Source organism: Acartia tonsa, chromosome 12 (assembly GCF_053477335.1).
Source record: "Acartia tonsa isolate MP-2025a chromosome 12, ASM5347733v1, whole genome shotgun sequence".
NCBI lineage: Eukaryota > Metazoa > Arthropoda > Copepoda > Calanoida > Acartiidae > Acartia > Acartia tonsa.
This window is the reverse complement of record NC_137271.1, coordinates 36,501,647-36,525,642: the sequence shown is the minus strand read 5'-3', so window position 1 is coordinate 36,525,642 and position 23,996 is coordinate 36,501,647. Positions and strand designations below refer to the sequence as shown.

General features: G+C 30.5%; 1 protein-coding gene across 1 annotated transcript in view; it reads right to left on the bottom strand.

Moving 5' to 3' along the window:
* LOC145334511 (gamma-aminobutyric acid receptor subunit gamma-4-like) overlaps positions 1–23,996 on the bottom strand; it is a 105,367-nt gene that overhangs the window by 5,419 nt on the left and 75,952 nt on the right. The window contains exons 15-18 of the mRNA XM_080179970.1: positions 19,186–19,265; positions 11,338–11,428; positions 8,086–8,177; positions 6,412–6,485 (exon numbers count right to left, since the gene is read on the bottom strand). Coding sequence (XP_080036096.1) covers positions 6,412–6,485; positions 8,086–8,177; positions 11,338–11,428; positions 19,186–19,265 — 337 coding nt within the window. The remainder of the gene's footprint in view (positions 1–6,411; positions 6,486–8,085; positions 8,178–11,337; positions 11,429–19,185; positions 19,266–23,996) is intronic.

The following is a 23,996-nucleotide window of genomic DNA, read 5'->3' as shown; positions in this document are numbered from 1 at the left end:
TAGGTATATCCATATGTTTTTTTTTAATTTGTTGGGCAGAGCTTTTATTAATGTTGTCATACTTGTTTTAAACTTATAGATATGTGTGTAATGAGTTCTACAACAGCACAAATTGTTGGGCAAATATTTTGGCAGTTTTATATGCGCCTGCAGGAAAATATCCTGAGAAATAAATCTTTTAATGTGTTAAATCTCCAAATAGGAAAAAAGATAAAGGATAGAAAAGCAAAAACTTACAATTTCAAAAATAGGGCTTTTTAATAGTTATTTCTCGCATCGTTTTATAAACAACTTTCCGCGGATATAGAATGTACAAATATAAGATAAAACCAGTTTTTTATCCCCGAGGTGCCGAAGGCACCGGCTAAAAAAAACTGGTTTTAATCTTATGATTGTACATTTTTATATTCGTAGAAAGCTGGATATGATACGATGCTATACATAGTTTTTTCGTATGGATGAGAACCGGTTCCTATCCACCGGATTCGAATGAATACGAGAAAATACCTTCTGAATAGTTCAGGGGTCTTAAAGGGTAAAGCGATAAATTGATATTTCCCCACAATGATGATACACAAAATTACCCAATCTATAGATCAAGTTATAGGTTGAAAACTTTGGATACTTTAAGTTTTGAACCAACCAATCAAAGTTCAGTAAAAGGACTTAAAGATTTTAAGCCAACGAGAAAGAAAATTTTTTTAAAAAAACTTTGGGTACTAGTATTATTTACAGTATAATATCTCCTCCTTCCATGAACAGAGATAATGGCCGGTTGTCTGAGAAATTGTCTTAATGTGTCGACTTAAGTGGCCACAACTGACATATTATAGACTTACCGACGTTCTAATGAAATCACAACTACATGCTTCTGTAAATGTAATAATTACACCAAATTTTAGGGTTTCATCCACCAGTTTTTATGATGGACAAACAGACAAAGTGAGTTATAGAGCAGATATTCTGTTGTCAAAAAAAACATACGGACAAAAGATTGTATAGACTTAATGTGCACAGGTCATAGGCAGCTTCAATGAAAATTTTAGCTGTCTATCTTAAATGACACCCGAGAAAATCACATTTCCCTATTGCCTTACGAACAGACTAAATTAACTGACGGACGAGGGACGTACAGACAATTATAGAGTAGCTTCAAAACTAAAAAACCGTCTAAAAATCTTTTACTTTAAAAATCATTCAAAATCATAATACTTTAATGCCTAGACAATGGAAGCAAGAGGGGGTAATTTGATAAAGGCAACAAGCAAATAGAGAACACATTTTTACTCCTCCTTTTAAAATATCTATTTCATATAAGTTTAAAAAATGAAAAAGTACACCAGCTTTGTATGGGTGAATGATTTAAAATTTTCTTTATACTTTTGCTATTGTGTGTGTGTATTTGTAAATTCAACAATACATGAATATATTCCAATATTTCAATAGGATGTAGGTATGGACATTTAAATTTACAAAAAATGTTTAATAATTTTCTATCCTATCTTTTAAATATACAAACTAATTCGGTTATAATTTACCACCCCCCTTATTTTCCTTAGGGGAGGGCACATCCTTCCCAGTAAAAGATCATGGCAGGTAAACTCCTTATTTGTTAAAAAGAATGTTTAAAAAAGCTCAAAAAGATATCAAAATCAACTGACATTGGAGGAACTTTAAAAGACAACCCATAACTCTTAAGTTTAGGTTATAATTAACCTTCGATAATACCAAAAGAAACGTAACTTTGTTACTTATATATAAGAATGTCTCTTTTTCAAGTAAAACTCACTTTTATTCCTGATTTTTCATATTCTCAAGTTTTCTCAATATTTCCATTTCAAACTTTGGTTAACCTCTAACTTATTCAGGAAGAGAGAGGACAATTGTAGACAAATTAACTTAAACTCAAAACAATCCTCACCCTATCATCCCTATATATGATTAAAAGGGAAAAGAATAATATATTGTCTACTAGCGGCTGCGCTCCTAGCTTTTAGGGGCTCTTTTATTCGCAAGGGTAAGGAAGAGCAATATATTCGACGGGATATGGAAGGGCAGAAAAGTAGCCTTAAACCATATAAGGACCTGTAAGAAGCTTCACTATAACGTGAAGAAATTCGCTCAAAAAACTGCATGTGACGTCATAAAAATTGTTGATTATCCATCTCTTTTTTAGGGGTATTCTTTCCCACTCCTTCTCTCCTCCTCCCTCATTTTTATGACGTTATATATTATTTTAAGCAACTTTCTTTACGTATCACTATATACCTGATACATAGTGGATGCTTGAAACAAGTGAAATAAAATGATTCAATAAACAGAAAACTTTACAAAAGTTACATTATTTGTTTTAATAAAAAAACTATTTAACAAGTCCCAAGTGGCAAGCTTTTCAAATGTTTTCAACATATTTATTTTTGATAGCGAAGGATATGTCCGTAACACTTTTATTTGAGTGACAGTATTGATTAAGGTATGTTGAGATGTTCTGTTTTTTCCATTTTTATTTTTTCCTAATTTTTTCTCTCTTTTTCTCCCTTTTACTCTTTATTGTAAAAAAAACATTAATCTTGTGCTTGCACTACATATGGATATAATTGTTCTTGATTTTTAAAGTTACACTGAACTTTACTCATATAAACAATTTTTTCAATGTAAGTTGGATTAAAATAGAAAAAAACTAAGATTAATTTATTTCATGTTATCAAATGCGCTGTGAAAGTCCAGAAGACATTAATTCTAATTTTATAATACAAGTTTTAATTTCGATTTCTTTAAAGATAAAAAATACAGAACCCGGTATTAGTGTCTTAGAAATTATCTTAGTGACGTAACTAAAAACGAGGGATTAGAGGGGAGGTGGGAAAGGTAACCCCTAAAAAAGAGATGGATAATAGAGGTGATTGATAATTGATAATTGATAAAGAAAATGTAGGAAATAATTTATACTCTCTGTACTTTCTACCATAGATTAATTAATTTGTATTTTCTAGACAAGGATGACAACATCCATAAAAACGAAGCACAAAAATCAGAAGGTAGAACAAACGCACAATAGCTAGAGTGTCAGAACTTAATAAGCAGAATATTAATTTTGAAGTCTAAATGAAATTGCACATAAATTTGTTGCAAAATTGCGTAAATATAGCATACAGTAAAAGGACATACTTCCGTGCAAAATTTGAAATCAATAGTATAATTCTAATATGTCTAATAAATGTTGTCAAAAAAAGGTTGAAAAAAGTCCGCATATTTGATTAAATTTTTCTTAAAATCCGCATATTATGTTGATATAAACTATAATATATTATCACTAGCAGTAACATCACTAGAAGCTTTTAGGGTGGTAAGGGGGAAAGTTCATTCTTCCAATTTTCAATTTAAGTTTTAAAACAAAGAAGTAAAATTGCGGAGATGGTACTTTTTTTCTAGGTGTTATTTTTTTTGGAGAGTGGAGAGCCCTCTTCCTAAATAGTTATAAACTTCTCTATACCTATAATAAGCTTCACTGTAAAGAAGAACCCTTTAGGTTCAGCGGTTAACAAGATCCGTTGCTACAGTCAAAAAAAGCTTAGCTTACTAATTTTTATAATAGGATATAATAAAGTAACAGGATGTCTGTTTGTCTGTCTCTTTGTTTGTTTGTTTGTCTTTTTCTTTTAAAATCTAGAAAAATAAATTGGTTTATTAAATTGGACTCTCTCCTCCTCAAGTGCCCCAAGAGGCCTCTAAGGCGTAGCCGCTAGTAATAGGATACAGTAACAAAATGCTAATCCTTATATCAAAGTAAAAGAATGTTTGTGTGTGTGTGTCTATTTATATGGAAGGATCTTCCTAACTAATATGCTTCTCCTTTGCAAGGACATAGGTCATAGGTCATGGGAAGGTTTATAACTATTTTAGGATAGGGTACCTGCACCCTCACGCGCTTAGAAAAAAAACCACCAACATTTTTTAAATTTTTTTCTTTTAAAACTAAATTGTCCTTTTAAGTATATCTGTCAGACAGACAGACAATAAATATATGGAGCAGATCTGTATAAATATAAGGTATCTTGACTAAAACTTACAGCTGGCTATCTAAAAAAGCAGTCGTGAAAATAACATTTCTCCAACAATAAGGTTTTTTAAGCATGACCGACAGTCAGACAGACAAAATAATGTATAGAGTAGATGCAGGGGGGGGGGGGGGAAGGGGTGATTACTTGAGGGCACCCTCAAATTTTGGAAGTCGTTAAGTAGATGCACATATATCTTGGGTATAGTCCCTTTCATGACAATGCCTCTTAAGGGACGTTTCTTGGTATTTTCACAGTAGATTTTATCCTATTTCTAGCCACTGCGGGGGGGGGGGGCTCTATCCATGCGGGGCCATTTTCCTAACCCTGCAGGGCAATCACCTAACCTAACCTAAAATAATCCATCAAAAGCTACTGTAAAAAAAAATACATTAAAACACCTCTTAAAAGACCTTTTCACTTAAAATTTCAGTTGTCTTTCTTCAATAGCAGCCAAAAAACACACAAAGCATGTTTTAAATGGACGTACTGACTTTCTGTTAACAATGATAGAGTTGCTTTCTAAATTATACCTAACTGTCATAGGAATCATCATGAAGAGTTTGAAATTGATAGGATAATTCTAACATGTCTTGTTTAATAATCTAAAATCAATTAATAATTTTATCTAATTTCAATTTCAATTTATCTATGAAATAAATGTAAAGCTGTACAGGTTAAGGCTACTATCTGACTCAATACATTTCTTTTTCTCCTCTTTTTAGCAACCGAATGAAAGTAATTCTTTTCAATTCCAGATAATTATAAGAATTGGTAACATTTGCTTAGATATTTATTTTATAAAAACATAGCAAAAAAATAATAACCGTATTATAATACAGGTATTAAATATTTATATACAAACAATAAAATTGAATATGAATAAAAATTAAGGATAGATCAATCAAATAATAATTATGTACAGTGTCAAAGGACTAAACAATCTTGTGAGAGGTAATATAACTTATGCATTTTAAAAAGATATTTGTTAAATAGACTGATTATTTAAAGACATATTTGTTAAATATGTTGCTCTACTGGATATAATTACCCTTGTTAGAATGTACCATTCATAAAGAAGGTTATTTTTTAATGGCAAAACTGTTTAAGCTAGCTTTTTTAACAATTACGTTCAAATTCCGTTAAATTTATTGATATAAATAATCTAATAATTGATTGTTTTGTTTTTATTCGTAATTGTCTTTTTTATATATACATTATTATGCTTAATTAAAAATTTCTGATAAACATCTCATTATATTTAAAGAAAAATTAGCTGTCTCTAAATTTAATATAGAAATAAAATTATTATGGAAAATCAATTGATTTTTCATGGTAACAGGTATAAGTTATAAAATACAGACGAATTTATAGATGTAATCTTGAAAAGATAGCTTTAATTTAAAATGATAAATATGCGTTATTTTTACCAAAAACTAGACAAAACCCTTTTTTGTTGTTGTTGATAGCAATATCTTATTTCTTTACTCTCGTTTATATATAGTTTTAACCTAATATCTTTTGATTTAATTGTTATTGGTTTGAAATTTTGACTAAAAAGCTGGCTTAAAAAATAGCTCATATGTGATAAAATATATAGCATTTTGCGCTAACTTATGAGGTGTTTATACAATAAGTATAATTATAAAAGCAAATATTTGAAAATTATTTAAAATCATTCAATGTTTAATGTAAGATTAAGCCAATTATTAATCACGAAATTACATATAGGTTTTTTATTATTTTGCTAAATAATCTATAAAATATTTATACATTGTAAGTCAACTCTTGAGTTATGTAAGAAGTACAATATCAGCTGATAGATCTTATTTCAATTTTGAAAGATAATTTTATAAAAAAAAATAAAAAAAAGTTGATTTTGTTTTTTAAAAGTGAGCAAAAATAATGTAGAATTTTTAGAAATATTTTTAATATTTTTTAAAAGCACAAAAAATCTTGATTTCAGGGCTATATTAACAATTCTTAAAAATCCTAGTAGTATCGACACATCCTATTTTTTTTACGTCACTAAGATAATTTCTAAGACACTAATACCGGGTTCAAAAATACATATTTACTTCAAGAAAATCATTTTAACGTCACGCTTTTTTGTAGTTTTTTTTCTAAATAACTTTCATAGTTTTCTTATAAACATATTGAAAACAAAAAGGTTTAAATTTGATATACCTGACATAAAGACACAAAGTTATGTTTAGAGGATCTACGATTCTTAAAAATCCTTTTTAAAAACTTTAAAAATAAACCTGTTTTTGATAAACAAAACACAAAATACACAAAGTTAATCCATTTTTTGGCCCCACAGTGCACTCTGAAAAACTTTAAAATTACTTACTTGTCTCTTTGTTGAGTTGACCATTGCCTTTCCAACTCTTTCTGCTGTTTTACAGCGGCCGCGGCGGCTTCAGCCTAAACAAATACATGTCAATATTTCGGCTAAATGAGCATCTGGGACGGCTTCAGCCAAAAAAGTAAATTTATTTTCCAAATAAGCGGATTCAACACCTTAAGCCTTAAAAGCAAGTATATACAGCGGATTAAAAAAGCAGGCGCAGTGATTTTAGCTTAAAGTTTTACAATAATTAAATCTGCGGATAAATGAGCAGAGCAGTGCTTGTTCAGATAAGTTTGCTCCCACCAACTAAATAACAACTGACCAAATTAACAGACAAAACCTTTTTATAAAGTAGATGCGCGTCTAACACAGACAGAAGTTTAAATAAATAATGAGATAATAAGCAGCTTGTGAAAAAAAAAGAAAAAGCAAAACATTTAAAATTCATGCAAGATATTAAGAATTCTCTTTTGAAAATACAGGCAGGAATAGAACAGTAAATGTTTTTAAAATTTCAACATTTTAGTGACAAATTTTAAACTTTCTCACAAAGTGCGTACCGAGCACAGAAACACCAATCGTTCCTTTTAAATTTGATTTTTGGGGAACTAAATTCTTGGGGAGCCTATAAATGAGGTCGCCTAATTTGCAGGACAACCCTATACCTAATTAAATCTAACATAACTTAATCTGAGGGTAAAAACGGATACACGAAAAAATACCCAGCCCCCACTTACCCCCTATTTTTAATTTGTTTCAAAATAAGGGGAATGGTGGTTTCGGGGCTCGACTAGACACTAGACAGAGGAAAACCGCCATTTTGCCTTTTATTTTCTACACCACTTTCCCTCCCCATACTCAAACAACTAACAAAGTAATTATGTATCAATTATGATTTGAAGGAAGGTTGTTTTGTCGGCTATTGTCCTAGCCCTGTTTCTCTGTCAGAGAATGTCATTTTCACATCATCCATTCACCAGACAAATCAAATTTAACATTTTTCTTGTTACAAAACCTCATACTATTTTCTGTATTTTTGAATATAAAAGCAGAATGTTTGTCAATGTGTTGCTTAATCCTCTATAATACAAAGTAGAACGATGTATGTCTGTTTGTCTGTTTGTTTGTTTGTTTGTAGCGAAGGATCTCGCTAACCGCTGAACCGATCGGGTTCTCCTTTACAGGGTAGCTTCTCATAGGTCCCGGGAAGGTTTATAACTATTTTCTTGGGGGGTGGGATACCCCCAACCCCCCTCCCAAAAAATGAATTTTTCTTTTCTTTTTAAAACTAAAATTAAAATAATTTGCTAGCGCTACTCAATGAAGCTTTATATTAAGAAATTGAAATATTTTTTAGAAAACATCAAATCTTTTATATAATTTTTACTTTTGTAGGGTAGCTGATAAGTACTTTTACATATAAATGTTGTTAACTTGTTAATGCAGCGATTTACATTGATGTTTTCGTTTTTGGTAATTTAATTTGATCAAGGACTTATTTAAGATTCATTTTTGTATATTTGGGTTTTTCTTGAGTTTTACAGATTTAAAAAACCAAATATTAATATTCTAATTCTCCTGTTACAAAATTTTGATGTTTATTTCCCTTTGTACTTTTTATACTTGTGTACAATCTCGGTCTACCTGGTCTCTGTAATCTTAAAATTGACTTACTTTGATTGCAGCTTCACCTTGTGAATTATTTTGATCTGATCCGTACAGGGGATCCGTCTCAAATAATTCCTCCGCAGGGTTTGAGCAAACACCTTCATAAGGCACACAGACAATCAGAACATTCTTGAAAAAAATCTAGTCGGCAGGTAACTTGTAGTCAAGTGGTATCCAAAGTTTTATAATTACATTATCTTATTCGTTGGCTCAAAATCTTAAAAGTTTTTTTGGTTCAAATCTAGTAGTGTGTAAAGTTTTCAACAAATGTTTTTAATCAACTGAAGGCGTCATTTTGTTTATTTATATATATCAATTTATAGTTCATTGTCTTATCCTTTAAGATCCCTGATTATTAGAAACATAAAAACCAAAGACAATTTTGTCAATAGGTAGCATGGCATTGAAGTTAAGAATAGCTTGGATGAAAGAAAGAAACCGTTTCCAGTATGACTTAATATCTGGTGGATTAGAACTGGATCTCGGCCATACTAAAAAAATTAAGTATAGCATCGTATTACAGACAAGTTTTTATGAATATTAAAATAAAAATAATAAAATTAATACGTTAGCACGGGCCTCCAGCCCATCGGGGCTCACAAAACTGGTTATATTTTTTTTAATTTCAAGGGGTAAAGGGGAATGTACACATCCCATTCAAATTTGAAATTGATAAGACCCTTCTTACTCTTTATTTGCCACACTCAATGCTCACATACGCCTGTTAAATGTCTGTGCCCGCCACCAGACTAACTTCTTACAACGTATGCAGATAAAACTCACCAATTTTAAGTCTCAATGATAATTTTTTCTACTGAAAAACATTTCTCATTAAATCTTTGGTCAAAAAAGATTTACATTTTCTTTTGTTATCAACATAATTAAGACAAAAAAACGTCATTTCTTTAAAATTCAAATGATATCATATTTTGATTTTATAACCAAAGATTGTATTATTAGAAGCCATCATACATCACAAGATGGACATTTGTTGATACATCAGAGCTATATATTATAACTTGGGGGAGGGGGGGAGGTATTTCTTTTCTAAGAGCTTTTTTCTTTGAGGTGGGAGGTACCCTTCTCAAAAAGTTAGAAACCGTGCCTGGACCAATAAGAAGTTTCTCTGTAAAGACGAACCATGTCGGTTCAGCGGTTATGGATATCCTTTTCTAAAAATACACAGACAAACATTCTGTTACTTGGAAATATAAGAATAATACTTCCTTGTTGAAAATGTATTAGATATCTAACACACCTAAAGCACAATTTCATAGTCTTCTAAACAAGAATCTCTTATTTCATATAGTTTCTTTATTGCTGCGCTAGTTATGACCACGATTATTCGTGTTTTATTCAGAATGTCTGGTTTATTAAATCCTTTGTTAAGCTAATGAACACCACTTCTATTCATCTAATTTTTCATAAACCAAAAAAAAATATAGAATTATTCCATTCAATATTGTTATTAACTGGAAAAGATTTTTTGTATTAAACTAATTAGCATTAAAGGGCGAATATAGGTTGAATATGATATGGGCTCAAAATTTAGATGCAATTAGAATTTAGAATTTTAGAGTTTTGTTGTACATTCCTTAACCCTGTATAGTTTTACTATTGTTGTAATTATATAACTGTTTAGTTTACTCACAAACAATAAAATCAATCTTGAACTTCAATTCTAACTTTAATAGAATATTTACAGAAGTGTATTGAGAAAATTTTAATAGGTTACATAAAACAACCAGAAGAAATAAGGAAAAAACAATTAATAGTCTATTAAAAAATACATCAAATTATTTTAGGTGTCTCTAAAAAAAGAAATGTTTAGGTATACTGTATAGTCCCTTTCGTGACAACACCTCCTAAGGGGCGTTTCGACGTATTTTCACAAAAGCTTTGCTTATATTTCTAGGCTCTGCAGAGGGCTTAACACTGCGTGGCCAATTGCTTAACCCTTCGGGACAACCACATAACTTAACTTAACCTAACCTAACATAAGCTATCAAAAGCAAATAAAAATACGACGAAACACCCCTTAAGAGGCGTTGTCACGAAAGGGACTAAATCCAAATATTTTACAAATAAGAAATGTTCCTGAATATTACAGTATAAGTCATCAAACACACTTTTGAAATCTTTTTAATCTAAAATGCGCCGTTATATAAATAAATTTGATGTAAAGAAAACGGAAAAGCGCAGTTTAATTTGACTCACCCTGTATATTATATTACATTCAAAAATTATAAAACTTTTCTCTCAATATCTTTTCTGAGACAATAAAAGATTTATCATTCTCGATGGTCAATCAGTCACAAAAGTTTAAATTTAGTTTCCCCAATATGCTTTATCTTAAGAATATCAACTATTTGGTTTTTAATGTTTCATCAACTGTTTAAATTTATGCCTTACAACAAAAATTTGTACACTTTATATTTGATATTGTGGTCGGATTGTACTAACATTGTGTTATTATTGGTCCAAATAAAATATTTTATATCTAGGTATTCTACACCTATAAAGACAATCTAAAGTTTTCAATTGAAAAGATACATTTCCAAGTAACTCAGTTTTCTTCAAAAACACTAATAGAACCGGATCCAGCTCTATTATCTTTATAAAATTTTGCCAATTTTACTGAAGGGCTAAGACAATGGACGATAAATTGATAGAAATTCCCAATAATGATAAACAAAATAACAAATGTTTGGATACAAATTAGTTTGGAAAAAAGTTTTAAGCCAACGAATAAAATAATGTGGTTAGAACTTTGTCCGTTTTCTATGCTTTTTTTCAATTGATTTCAAAATTGTTGATTTTTAGGACCATTTGGTCATAATGCTATGGAAAGCAAAAAATATGTCCATATTTAGCATCCGTTATTTCAGAAGTTTTTAAAAATATTTATTTAAAATACAATGTTATTTAATGTCAATTTACTCTTTATTTGTTAATGTTCGTTCGGGTATAGTCCCTTTTGTGGCAATGCCTCTTAAGGGGCGTTTTGTCATATTTTCATAGTAACTTTTCCCCTGCGGGGCAATCACCTAACATAATCCAACTTAACCTAACCTAATCTAAAATAACAGATCAAAAGCTAATGTAAAAATGCGACGAAGCGCCCCTTAAGAGGCGTTGTCAAGAAAGGGACTATACCCGACCGTTCCTCTTAATTACCGCTGATTTTTTAGCTTCGCTTTTTTGGATGTTGTCATCCTTGTTTTGTTTTTCAATGTAATTTTCTGTTCTGTGTCCTGCCTATATCACGTCTGATCATCCTTCCCACCAGATTCCTCTGAGGAGGAGGGGGCTTGTGTAACAATGCAGATCCATTCACATTGTTCAGGGCCTAAAATTAAATATTAGTTATTTCTCTGAGGAGGAGGGGGCTTGTGTAACAATGCAGAGCCGTTCACATTGTTCAGGGCCTTAAATTATATATTAGTTATTTCTTGTATTAATTTGAAACCGATAAAATATCCGGTGGATTAGAACCGGTTCTCATCCGCACGAAAAAAATATCCAGTTTTCTACGAATATAAAAATGTACAATCATAAGATTAAAACCAATTTATATCCGCGGAAAGCTGTTTAAAATACGATGCGAGAAATATCTAAAATTTAATTCGAGGTTAATAAAACTGGTATTATTTTTAAAAATTTTCAAGTAAAGTTTGCACGCTATTAGTTTAGAACCAACCAATCAAAATTGGATAAAGCAGTGTTGCGGAGCCGGGAGCCGTGGAGCCGCCATATTTTGCTGGAGCCGGAGCCCTAATTTTCGTTAAAAAACGGCTCCGGCTCCGGACTAGATAAATAAAGAGATTTTTTATAAATTATAATTTAGTAACTCTGTTTTGTCATGTGCAAATCCCCTATTAAGTTTTTCAAGTACATTTTATCAAAAATTAAACTTTTAAAACCTTCAAAAGTCAAAAATAGACATGGGAAAAAAATATGTCGAGTTTTTTCTTTATTTTAGGTCGTAGCCGGAGCCGGAGCCGCGCCAAAATCAAACGGCTCCGCAACGCTGGATAAAAGAACCAGGGTTTTGAGCCACGTGGCTATGAAACCCTCTGGGGATCAAGATTACAGTCAATTGTCTATACATGGCATAACGTGATTCATTAATTAGGCTTCCTGTCTGTAAATATTATAATATTTATATAATTATCTAATTATGATTTAATTGTAAATAATTATACATTATTATCAACAGATCTATAGTATAAATGTATATGCAGATAAATTCCTTTTTCAATGACCTTATTCGTATGCTACCAAATAGTTTTCTGCTACTTGGCTGTGTTAATACACACCAAACCATTGGCTAATTTTCAATGACCTATCGAAAGTCGGCATAAGGGCAGTGCGATGGGGAGATACAGTTATTAAACCCTTTCTCCCTCTAGTGTTTTACTCTAAATTATTATCCTATTATATAAAGTAGCAAGCTTTTTTGTCTGTAGCAAAGGATCTCGATAACCTGGGAACTGATATTGTTCTCCTTTGCAATACAGCTTCTTATATGTCCAGGTAGGGTGTCTTCAACATTAATTGCCCCTAGATGCTTCTAGGGGCGAAGCTGCTAGTTTACATTATAATAACATGGAGTCTTTCCTTCATTGAAAACATCAAACATTGATATATTTTTGAAATAAATTGTAAATATGGGGGGTGGGGGTAGTTTGTTTTCCTCTATGCCTAACCACTGCAAAGAAGTAAAACCCTGCGGGGCCTAATCTTGCGGTACTGTTCCCTTTTGAGACTATCCAATACCCACTATAATTTAACTTAACCTGACTTAAAGTTATGAATAAACAAAGGAAAAATTAACCTTCCCCTTAATTTTAATTATTCAAAAAAGGGGGGGTAGGGTTATGATAAGAGTAAAACACTAGAGAGAGAAAGGGTTTAAAAACTGTATCTCCCCATCGCCCTCTCCTTGTGCATACTTTCAATTGGGTCATTGAAAATCAACCAATAGTGTGTTGTGTATTTACACAGCCATGTAGCAGAAAATAATTTGGTAGCAGACAAAAAAGGTCATTGAAAAAGGAAGGGAGGAAGTTATCTGTATATACATATTACATACATCTATACTTTAGATCTGTTGGATTATCATTAATGTTTTAATAACGGATACTCATTATAATTTTTGAAGACAGCTAATTTGATACAATTATGTATATAGTCCAAATAATGTGATTAAACAACAAGGATAGCAACATCCATAAAAAGCGAAGCAGATAAAAAAAATCATGGATGTACAAACGAAAAAAGTGAGTTCTATGGCAGATGTTCAGTTATCATAATAGAAAGTAAAAAGAAAGAATGATATAATACATAGAAAAAACCTATTTTCTGAAGAATATATGAATATGTTTTCTGTCAGACCGTTGGACATAGAGTAAATTGTAAACAGGTTTAGCATTAAATATGTTGAATTTTCACAGCAGTCTGACTCTATCTAAAATAGTAGCCGAGAAAATCAAGTTTACCACTTAGTAATACAGACTGACGGACGGACATACACATTAAATCATAGAGTGGCTTCGTTACTAATAATTTATACAATTACAATACTAATACAAATTCTAATAAGTACTTAATTATAATAGAATTAAAAATAATCATATCATATGGGCACACATATTTTTTTTGTAGCGAAGCTAGTATGTACATGTCAAAGTGCCTAGTCGGGTATAGTCCTTTCCACGACATCCCTCCATAAGGAGCGATTCTTCGTATTTTTCACAGTAGCTTTTCTCCTGTTTCTAACCCTGCGGGGCCAATTACCTAACCCTGTGGGGCAATCACCTAACACAATATAACCTAACCTAACCTAAAATAACCTATAAAAAGCCATTTTAAAAATACGAAGAATCGCTCCTTATGGAGGGATGTCGTGGAAAGGACTATACCCGTTTTTTCGAGTTTTTTTTACTTATGTCTGATTAGTTTAGGCTATATTAAGTACAGGGTAACCCCGCAGGCTTTGGTTAGACAATGTAAAAAATACTAACCCCCAATCTTATATTCATTAATTTCAAAATTAAGGGGGTAGGGTTACCAAAAAATAGATGGCTGTAGAACCCAGCTGTATTGATGTTAATATTTATGTATAATATTCCAAGTCCAATGCATAAATATGTCCTAAAAAGCTATTTAGATGCTAGTGTATACAGAATACATATAGTAGAAAAAGATAATGATGTTAAGCTCAGGGAGGAAGGGAGGGAGCAGAGAATGGCATTGCAAATAATCTAAACTTTTAAAACAATTTTAACAAATATATATCACTAGACTTTTACACGTCATAATTCGATTTAAAGATTAATTTATCCTACATTGTCATATCACTGTGGTAATGTCATTATTGGATAATGCTTATTGTACATGTACTGAGATGGGTTTTTGAAAGATGAATGCCGCGTTTTTTTTAATTCGCGAAATTTAAACAGAGTATACAACTATTTATTTAATCATTTCGCTTTTGTTGGTACGGCCTTCGTAGAAGAAACATAAATTATCTTGAATCCATTTTTGCTGTATATTAATTAATGCATATTTTTAGAGCTGTCTTAGAATTATACAAATGGCTAAATAATAATTCTAAAATTTTGAATTCTTAAGTTGTATACTCTGTTGAAATTCTATCGTCTTCGTTAAATCAATCAATGTCTAAAAATGTCGAAAAAACGCGGCATTCATATTTCAAAAACCGATCTCTGTGTATTGTAAAAAAGGACAATTATGCCCATAAGGAGCGCATACAAAGATCTATATTCCAGTTTTAAAAAGAACAGTAGAGGGTTATGCAGACAAAATACTTGAAATCTTGATAAATTATCATGAATTGTAATGTTGAAAAGTCGAGTTAAAGAATGTGCTTTAAGTGACTTTTCCCTTTTACAGGACAACATTTCCAACAACCAAATCACAACATGAAAGTTACAATTTTACATGTTCTGAAATATGAAGGAGAAACAGAGAGAAAAATTAAGGAGGCAAGATGTATCAATCTATTCAACACAAAAACAATTGGCCTCAATAATAGATAATAGAATTAGTAAATGATTAGCTAATTAATTTTTTACACTTTTTGTTTGTACAGCAACATTTTTAAAAAAAACTTCTTTTAGTTTACATAATAAAACAATAAATGAAAATATGAACTAATTCATTTTTTTAAAAAGAAATTTTCCAACAATTTGCTCAATATTTTGTCAATATAACGGATATAGTAAATAATAGCTAATGGCAAAATAAAATTTTTTTTATTTTTCAAGACCTAAAAAATTTTACTTAAATTTTATTATCATATTTATGTATAAACCTAGTTATCTCTTTTTAAAAAAAAATACTTTTGGAAATATAATAGATATAGTAAATGATAACTAACTCCAATATTAAAGAACCTTTTCCACAATAACTTTTTTAAAATGTTTTTTTTGATTATCAATATTAATATATAAACAGTTTAACTCTTAAATACAAATCTTTTGTCAATATAATGGATATAGTAAATGATAGCTAATAGCAATTAAAATTTTTTTTATTTTACAAGACCTAAACTTATAAGAAAAATTTTTATTATCATAATTATATATTAACATTTACTTCTTTAAAAATCTTTGGAGTACTATAATAGATATAGTAAATGATAGCTTACTCCCACATATAAAAAAGTTTTTTTCAAAATAACCTAAAATGTATAAAAGCTTGACTTCTAAATACTAATTTTATTCTACAGTATCTATGCAGCATAACCTAATTCTAAATACTTCATCTATAAAAGTAAGCTTTAATTTTGAATGATAATTTATTAAAAAAAGAAAATAGTTTTTTTTTCATATAAAAATGACAAATATTAAAATTTATGTATATCAATGTATTTTAAACACCCCCCCCCCCTGCTGATATTGTCTCTTGCTAAAAAAATCCCATCCAGTTTACTTTTAACATCCAACTAAACTCAAGGTTGATCATATTATTTTCTTCTTTTTTTTAGCAACATTTTCTGCCTTTATAGATCTACAAATTTCTTTATTTTTACCTATCTTTTAATATGTAAATTAAATTAATATGATTTATGTCATTTAGACTGATGAGGGTGCAATGTACACCGAAATATATTTCAATAAATAGCTGGGAAGTATCAAGACTTTTTCACTTAGTGAATTTATCATTTCCCTTTTAAGTTGCGAAGTAACTCAATAATTCACTTTAAAATATGGGGAAAATAAGATTTTTCACTGTGATGCCCTATACCAATGGCCATTCTGAATATTATTTACTAGGTAATGCTAAAAAAGCTATAAAACACAAATGTAAATGGTTTCATGATTTCTTTAAATTTATTCTAGATTTAAGACCACAGTATAACTGCTCTATAAATCACTTTGTCCGAATTTCATTCATGATTTTTTGTTCTTCACTACTTCTGGATGTTGTAATCCTTGTCTAGACTCATTCTAGACCTACATCAACAATCTTTAACAATAAACGGATAAACCTAAGTTATAGAGATGGTGCTCTCTTAAAAAAGATAAATACTGAAAAATAAGTAACTATATTTCTTTGTAAAAGCCAAAGACGAACAGTCTGAAATGAGGAATATGTAAGTTTTGCCAAATGATCGTCTTTATAGAGTAGAGCAGCTTAATATTTGATTTACTCGGCTCCTTTGTCGGTGTCCGTTTTATTGTGCTTCTCTATTTATGGATGTTATCATCCTTGTCTTAGATATTTAACAGCCAGCTATGAAAAGCCAAAATGTCAAACAGAAAATCTTTTGTAAAAGATTAATTTATCTGCCATTATCCTATCCCTATATCCGTGATGTACAATGCATAAGTAATTATAGTATTATGGTAAATCTTAGCGCAATGAATAATAATAATAGACAAGGTAATATACCAAAGATTAGGGGGAAATACATTATTTTGCAAGTTAATCATTCCTACCCCCCCCCTCTTTATCCTTATATTAAAGTAACAGGATGTATATCTGTAGCGAAGGATCTTGCTAAACGCTTGGGTCCAGGATGTTAAAACAACTTTTTTTGGGAGGGAGAATCGCTACTAGAAAAAAAATATACCATAACAACACAATGTTTTACTTAAAAAAAACTAAAAGTTGAAACAATAATGGGGTAGGTTATCATAGATCCACTGTCGATATTAACAATTCTACCCCAAGATAATATACATTATACAAATCTGTACCATACATAAATAAAACATTACAGTAAATGCTTAGGATTAACTTTAACCCATGGACATTAAAGAAAAATATAGCTAGTTAATATCTATTAAAGAGAGGTAGCGGACATTGGACTGTAAATGTTACTGGTACAACTAGTGATGGCAATCCGTCGAATTATTGGGCCGGATTCGGATTCCGGATTCTTAAAGAATCCGTCAAAAAAAGTGACGGATTCCTTGCGGATTCCGGATTCTTTTTTTTGGCGGATTCCGGATTTGGATTCCGGATTCTAGCAATTTTTTAAAAGGATTTTTAAAAATCAATGTTCTTGGTGTTCTCTATAATTCAACCAGATTCAAACCAGATTTTAATAGTTATTTCTTTCATCGTATTATAAACCGCTTTCCGCGGATATAGAATGTACAATTATCAGATTAAAGTCAGTTTTTTTAGCCCCGAGGTGCCGAAGGCACCGACTAAAAAAATGGTTTTAATCTTATAATTGTACATTTCTATATTCGTAGAAAGCGGTTTATAATACGATGCTAGACATAGTTTTTTCGTATTGATGAGAACCGGTTACTGTCTACCGGATTCGAATGAATACGAGAATAGTTATTTCTCGCATCGTATTATAAACGGCTTTCCGCGGCCTCTGGCACCTCGGGGCTAAAAAAACTAGTTTTAATCTTATAATTGTACATTTCTATATTCGTAGAAAACTGGATATAATTCGATGCTAGACATAGTTTTTCGTATGGATGAGAACCGGTTCCTATCCACCGGATTCGAATGAATACGAGAAAAGATATTCTTTCTCGTATCGTATTATAAACGGCTTTCCGCGGATATAGAATGTACAATTATAAGATTAAAACTAGTTTTTTTAGCCCCGTGGTGCCGAAGGCACCGGCTAAAAAAAATAGTTTTAATCTTATGATTGTACATTCTATATTCGTAGAAAACTGGATATAATACGATGCCAGACATAGTTTTTTCGTATTCATGAGAACCGGTTCCTATCCACCGGATTCGAATGAATACGAGAAAAGATATTATATATAATGATGAAAATCTTTGCCTTCAAAGAGGAGGAGTTGAAAGAAAAGACTTAAGACGCTATAATTTTAGCCTACCAAATAAGAATCCGGAATCCGCTATTAAAAAACGGATTCCGGATTCGGATTCCAAAATTGGCCAAAAATTGGGCGGATTCCAGATTGCCAACCCTAGGTACAACACAAAAAAAACACGTTCCCGGATTTCGTTTCTTGATTGGTGGGCTTAAACTAGCATGGTCCAAACTTTTAAAACATCGTATCATAAAAAGCCTTCAACCCCTGAGGGCTAACAAAAGTGGTTTTAGTTTTATAGTTGTTAATTCTAATATCCGCGGAAAGCTGTCAATAATACAATACGATGAATAACTATCAAACCTTCTTAGACAAGGAGTACACAGTAATTAAATAAAATATAGACTTGCATAGAAGCAAAGCTCAATAAATCAGACAGAAAGACAAAAGAACACTAAGAAGATGATTAAAGTCCCTCCACAGATTATGACGTCATACGATATAATAACAAATGAGAGGCCAGTTTACACTGTAATTGACCCACGGTAAAATTTATGCTGGCCTCTCATTGGCTATTCTATCGTATGACGTCATAATCTGTGGAAGGACTTTAATAATCTTCGAACATTAATAAATATCTAGAGTAACAGTGCATTTAAAAATCTTTAGAAATTTAATCAAAATACTAAGTACCTAACTGCTACAGGAATCACCATGCCAAGTTTGAAATAAAAAGGACAGCTCTAACGTGCCTTAATAATCAATTAAAGTTATCCAACATAGGACCTGCCTAATAATAGAAAATTTTCGCAAAAAATGTTACCTTTAGAAAAGCCCGTCTAGATTTCGCATCTCTCCTCTTTTCTGATTGTATAATTTTTAATATTACAGCGTACTCAGCTAAAAAAGAATTAATAGAAACCTTAGATATTAAAGAAAATATATTTTTAATATGTACAAATTTCTTCTTTTTTTAGTTTGATAAATATTAAGTATACGACAAAGCCCAATCTGAATTACTTTTGCACCAATTTTGATTCCCGTGACGTCATAAAATAATTGGGAAAGACATGGAGAATCCCTCATTTTTATTACGTCACAGGAATCAAAAGTGGTGTAAAATAGGTACAGATTGGGCTTCGTCTAAGTATACTAACGGATACGCCCCCTGTATTTTTTTAAATTTCAAAAATAGCAGGGGAACTTTGAGGGAAAGCACCTACTTTTTGTTTCCAGTATATTCCTCCCTTCTTGATAAAAATAATAAATTATGAGAAATAAAGATAAAGCATTGACATATGCATATCTTAATTGATAGACCTATCTATAATATTAGGAATACATCAGCTTTTTAATTAACTTTGTCTGTCCGTCAGTCTGTTCTTAATGCTATATAAAATGAAAACTACCCCGCTGTCCAATTAATTTTAATTAGTTTCAAAATAAAGGGGGAAGGTGGTTCCTATAGGTCTTGCACGGTTCTGAGGTGGATTCTTAAAAAAATTTGCCCCACTAATCTCTTAGTGGGGCAAAATTGTTTTCGTGAAATATCCACCAAAATCACATTAAAAATCTACAAAAATTAAACATAATCATAGAAGGGTTATGAACATAAGATTTTATTTAATTTTTGTAGATTTTTAATGTGATTTTGGTGGATTTTTAACGAAAACAATTTTGCCCCACTAAGAGATTAGTGCGGCAAATTTTTAAAAAAGAATCCACTTCTGATATTATCATCCGCTGTAATATCAGACATGTACATTTTTTCTTGTTTAGAATTCTGTTATTCTTGTTTTTTCATCTACTTTGATCTATTAGATAAATAAACATATTGCTTCGTATTGATTGATAGAAAAAATACACTTTTCTGGATTATTCTATTTACAACTTTTCGTATGTAAACTTTATACAAAAAATGTAATGTTTAGATAAAGTTTTAGGATCTACTGCAGTTCACGGTAAAATATTGGTGGTAACGAATATTGACAAAAATCTATGAATTTTAAAGGCTGCCAGCTGCCAAACGGCTGAACGTACAGATCATACCCGCACACCATTTTAAGCGGTATAAGAAGGCCTACAAATAATCTGGAATAGCCAAGATCCAATGATGCACAGGGAAAGCTTCACAGAAGAAAAAATGCGTAAAATAGGCCCTTTTCGAGCATTTCTCTGCACTAGGAGATAATTATGCATTATTGATTTATAGCTATTCCAGATTATTTGTAGGCCTTCTTATGCTGCTTAAAACAGTGTGTAGGCATGATCTGTAGGTTCAGTCGTTTGGCAGCTAGCAGCCTTTAAAATTCATAGATTATTTTTGGCAATATTAATTACCAGCAATATTTTACCGTGAACTGCAGTAGATCCAAGTTTTAAATATTTTTTTTTGTGTTGAAGCTAGTCTTGAGGTATTACAAGTAAAATGAAAGGTTATCCTATCAAAAATTGTGACGTTATTATGTCAATATAAGTGTGTAGTTATATCGGCAGTAGAGTAATATACTATCGATATTTTGTTATATTGAAAAGCCATACTGTCGACACGAACCCTTGAAATTACATATCGATAAAATGGATCATAGTGCAGAGTCATACCGCAAAAGTAAAACGGACAATCAACACTTTCCTTTTAATCCTTTTTCTAGAATATCCAATAGTTTTGATTATATACACAATATTTAATTCTTTTTGCATGACGCAGCTTAGCACTAATAATATGATATAATAACAGCAGAAATGCTTGACATGTCAAGATAGAAGTATATGTATTGTATAGTTGAAGAGCCTAGCTAATTTTTCTTTTAATACACATTGGGGCAAAGAAAGGACAAAAATAATAGTTTCCCAGATAGTAAATAATTTTTTTGTACACATCAGAAATGAAATAAATTTTGAGGTCACCTCCCTGTCCTGGGAGGAATGATTTCTGGTTATGTATAATAAAAATCGCACTAATATGTTAAAGTTTCATTTTAAATTTACTATTTAATAAAATAGATTAATCATTTATCGCATCAGCTTTCCGTGGATATTAAAATGAAAAATTATAAGATTAAAACTATTTTTGATATCTCGAGGGGCCAAAACCCGAGCCAACAAAATTGGTATTAGTTTAATGAATTTCATTTTTGTACTTGTGGAAAATTGTCTGTAATACGATGCTATACATATTTTTCAGTATAGGCAGAATGATACTAATCCAGCGGATATTAATTGGTTTTAAGTTTATACTGGAAAGATATTAAAAACAACTCTATTTAAATTAATTAAAAAATTTGATAACAAGGCTAAATTAACTTTTTTAGACCCTACAATCTATATTGCCCAATTGTGCAACGTTTATCTCTCTGAAGACAAATTTTTATGCCTTTTCTTAATTAAATAAAATAATTCCTAAATCCCCTGTTGTATTTTTTCTTAAGAAGCATAGCTATTCTATAGCGAGGGTAAATCTGCATGTTTTTTTGAATAATTTTACCCATCCTGACTTCCCTATCACCTAGATTATAGACAAAAAATAAATATACACACACACTAACATTAAATTTACTAAATATGTTATATGATTTTCTATTAGTACAACATTAATTTTTAGGTACTTTTAAAACTCAAAAATATTATAAATACTAAATATTACTGCATATCTATGAATAAAAATTATCATTTTTATGAATTTACTTTACCTTAAAAAATATTCTTTAAATAAATTGGTTAAAGTTAATTCGGAAAAAAAAAACAATTAAGTAAAGACAAACCCCAAACTGTCCCAGTTTTGAGCAAGACGATTCCAGTTACGTCATATACGTCATGGGAAAGAAAAAGGGAAGGGGGGAAGAAAATCTCTTCAAAAGAGATGGGAGAAAAGGGAAGAGATTTTCTTCCCCCCTTCACTTTTTATATGACGTCACAGGAATCGTCTTGCTCAAAACTGGGACAGTTTGGGGTTTGTCTTAAATAAACTCAGTGTGGGGGGACATTAGGTATTCCACTTTCATTTTCTTTTTCTCATTTTTAGCCTGGGGAGAAGAAATAAAAATGTAATCTTGAGTAAGAAACTTTTATGTTAGGATAACTTATTTATACATCAGTCTAGAATTTATTTATTGAGAAGAAAATACCACAATGAATACATTTTTAAAATTCATAACTGTGTAATTTAATTGAAATATAATACAATTTGGTGAGAAAGTCGTCAAGGAGCTTTAATATTCATTAGCAATAGAAGTAACACAAAAGCAACATTTTTAAAAGAAAAATGATCAATGTAATTAGAATTTATTTTTATTATGCCATAGAAACATCATTTGCTAAGAAGCTTTTCTTGAAAAGAAAAAAAAAACTATTTATCTTAACTGATTAATATTGCTCCTAATTACTTAATCTTACCTAATCTTGTGTGCAACTATTTTAACAAATGTACCATAAATCTCTTCTTATTAACATTTTCTCTAATATTTTGCTTACTACTTTATATCATCCTTATATAACTTTTCCCTTCTTAACTACTGAACCGTTATGGATGGTTTTCCTTCTCAGAGGTCCTGCAAAGGTTTATAATTATTTTTTCAACCACCAACCCTCCTTTAAGTGCTTAGAATATATCAAATATCATTTGTAGAAATTAATGCACACCACTAATCTTAGGATTATAGATGGTTATGGTATGATACAATTATTTTCTATTGCTTAATCCCAGAGATAGGCGTATTGACAATCTATTTAAGATACTTCTTTTTTTTACTTTTTTTAGGGTACTTGAACTGAGGAAACTTTGATCATTTTGGCTACTCTTAAGAAGATTAATTACAAGTTCAAAATGCCGCTTAATTTATCATGCTCCTAGCAGACAAAACTTAATCTAGAAAACATATCTATGATATGTTACCATTAAAAAAGACATTGTGTATGGCAAAGTTTTCAACGTTTTTTTTGTATAAGAAAATTATAATACAACTTACAAGAGGACATTTTTCCAAAAACAATCTGACTTTAATGTAAAAATATTAGTACCAACTCTTGAGAAAAAGTGACCAATTATATTCTTTTTAAAGAAATTTAATTTTTATGTGTTTAATACTTTCTGAAAGTGATACAAGTACAGCCAATGATGTATATTTAAAGATACTTATATAACAAATCAACTAATCAATATTGAAAATCTTCCATTTTTTGCAACAGATTATTGCATTTTCATTAAAATAAATTTCGGATATATTTAAAAAAAAAACTACTTCATAACTCAGAAAGTCAGTCCAAGTTAAGACTTTCTTGGTTACTATTAGAAAAAATACGAAAAAATATTCCTATTATATACCCTATAAAATTGTTGTTTTTCTTGTGTTCGTCCCTAAAGTGTTTGATGTTTGTAATATGATCTAAGTTTTACTTATCAAGTAACATCTATTCTGTAAGTGACTTTGTCTGTCCATTTGTTTAGTTTTTGTTGATCTTAGATAATAAAGTGCTGCGCTACGTATTAATGATTTCTTTCTTGTTTAATCCTGTTTCTTTAGAAGTAGTAAGTTGAAAGTTGTGTTATTCCAATTTTTAACAAATTGTTTTATTTTGAAGTTCTTTCTTTTCTTTTGGTATATTTTAGAATTAAACTAAAGTAGTATAAACTAGGTA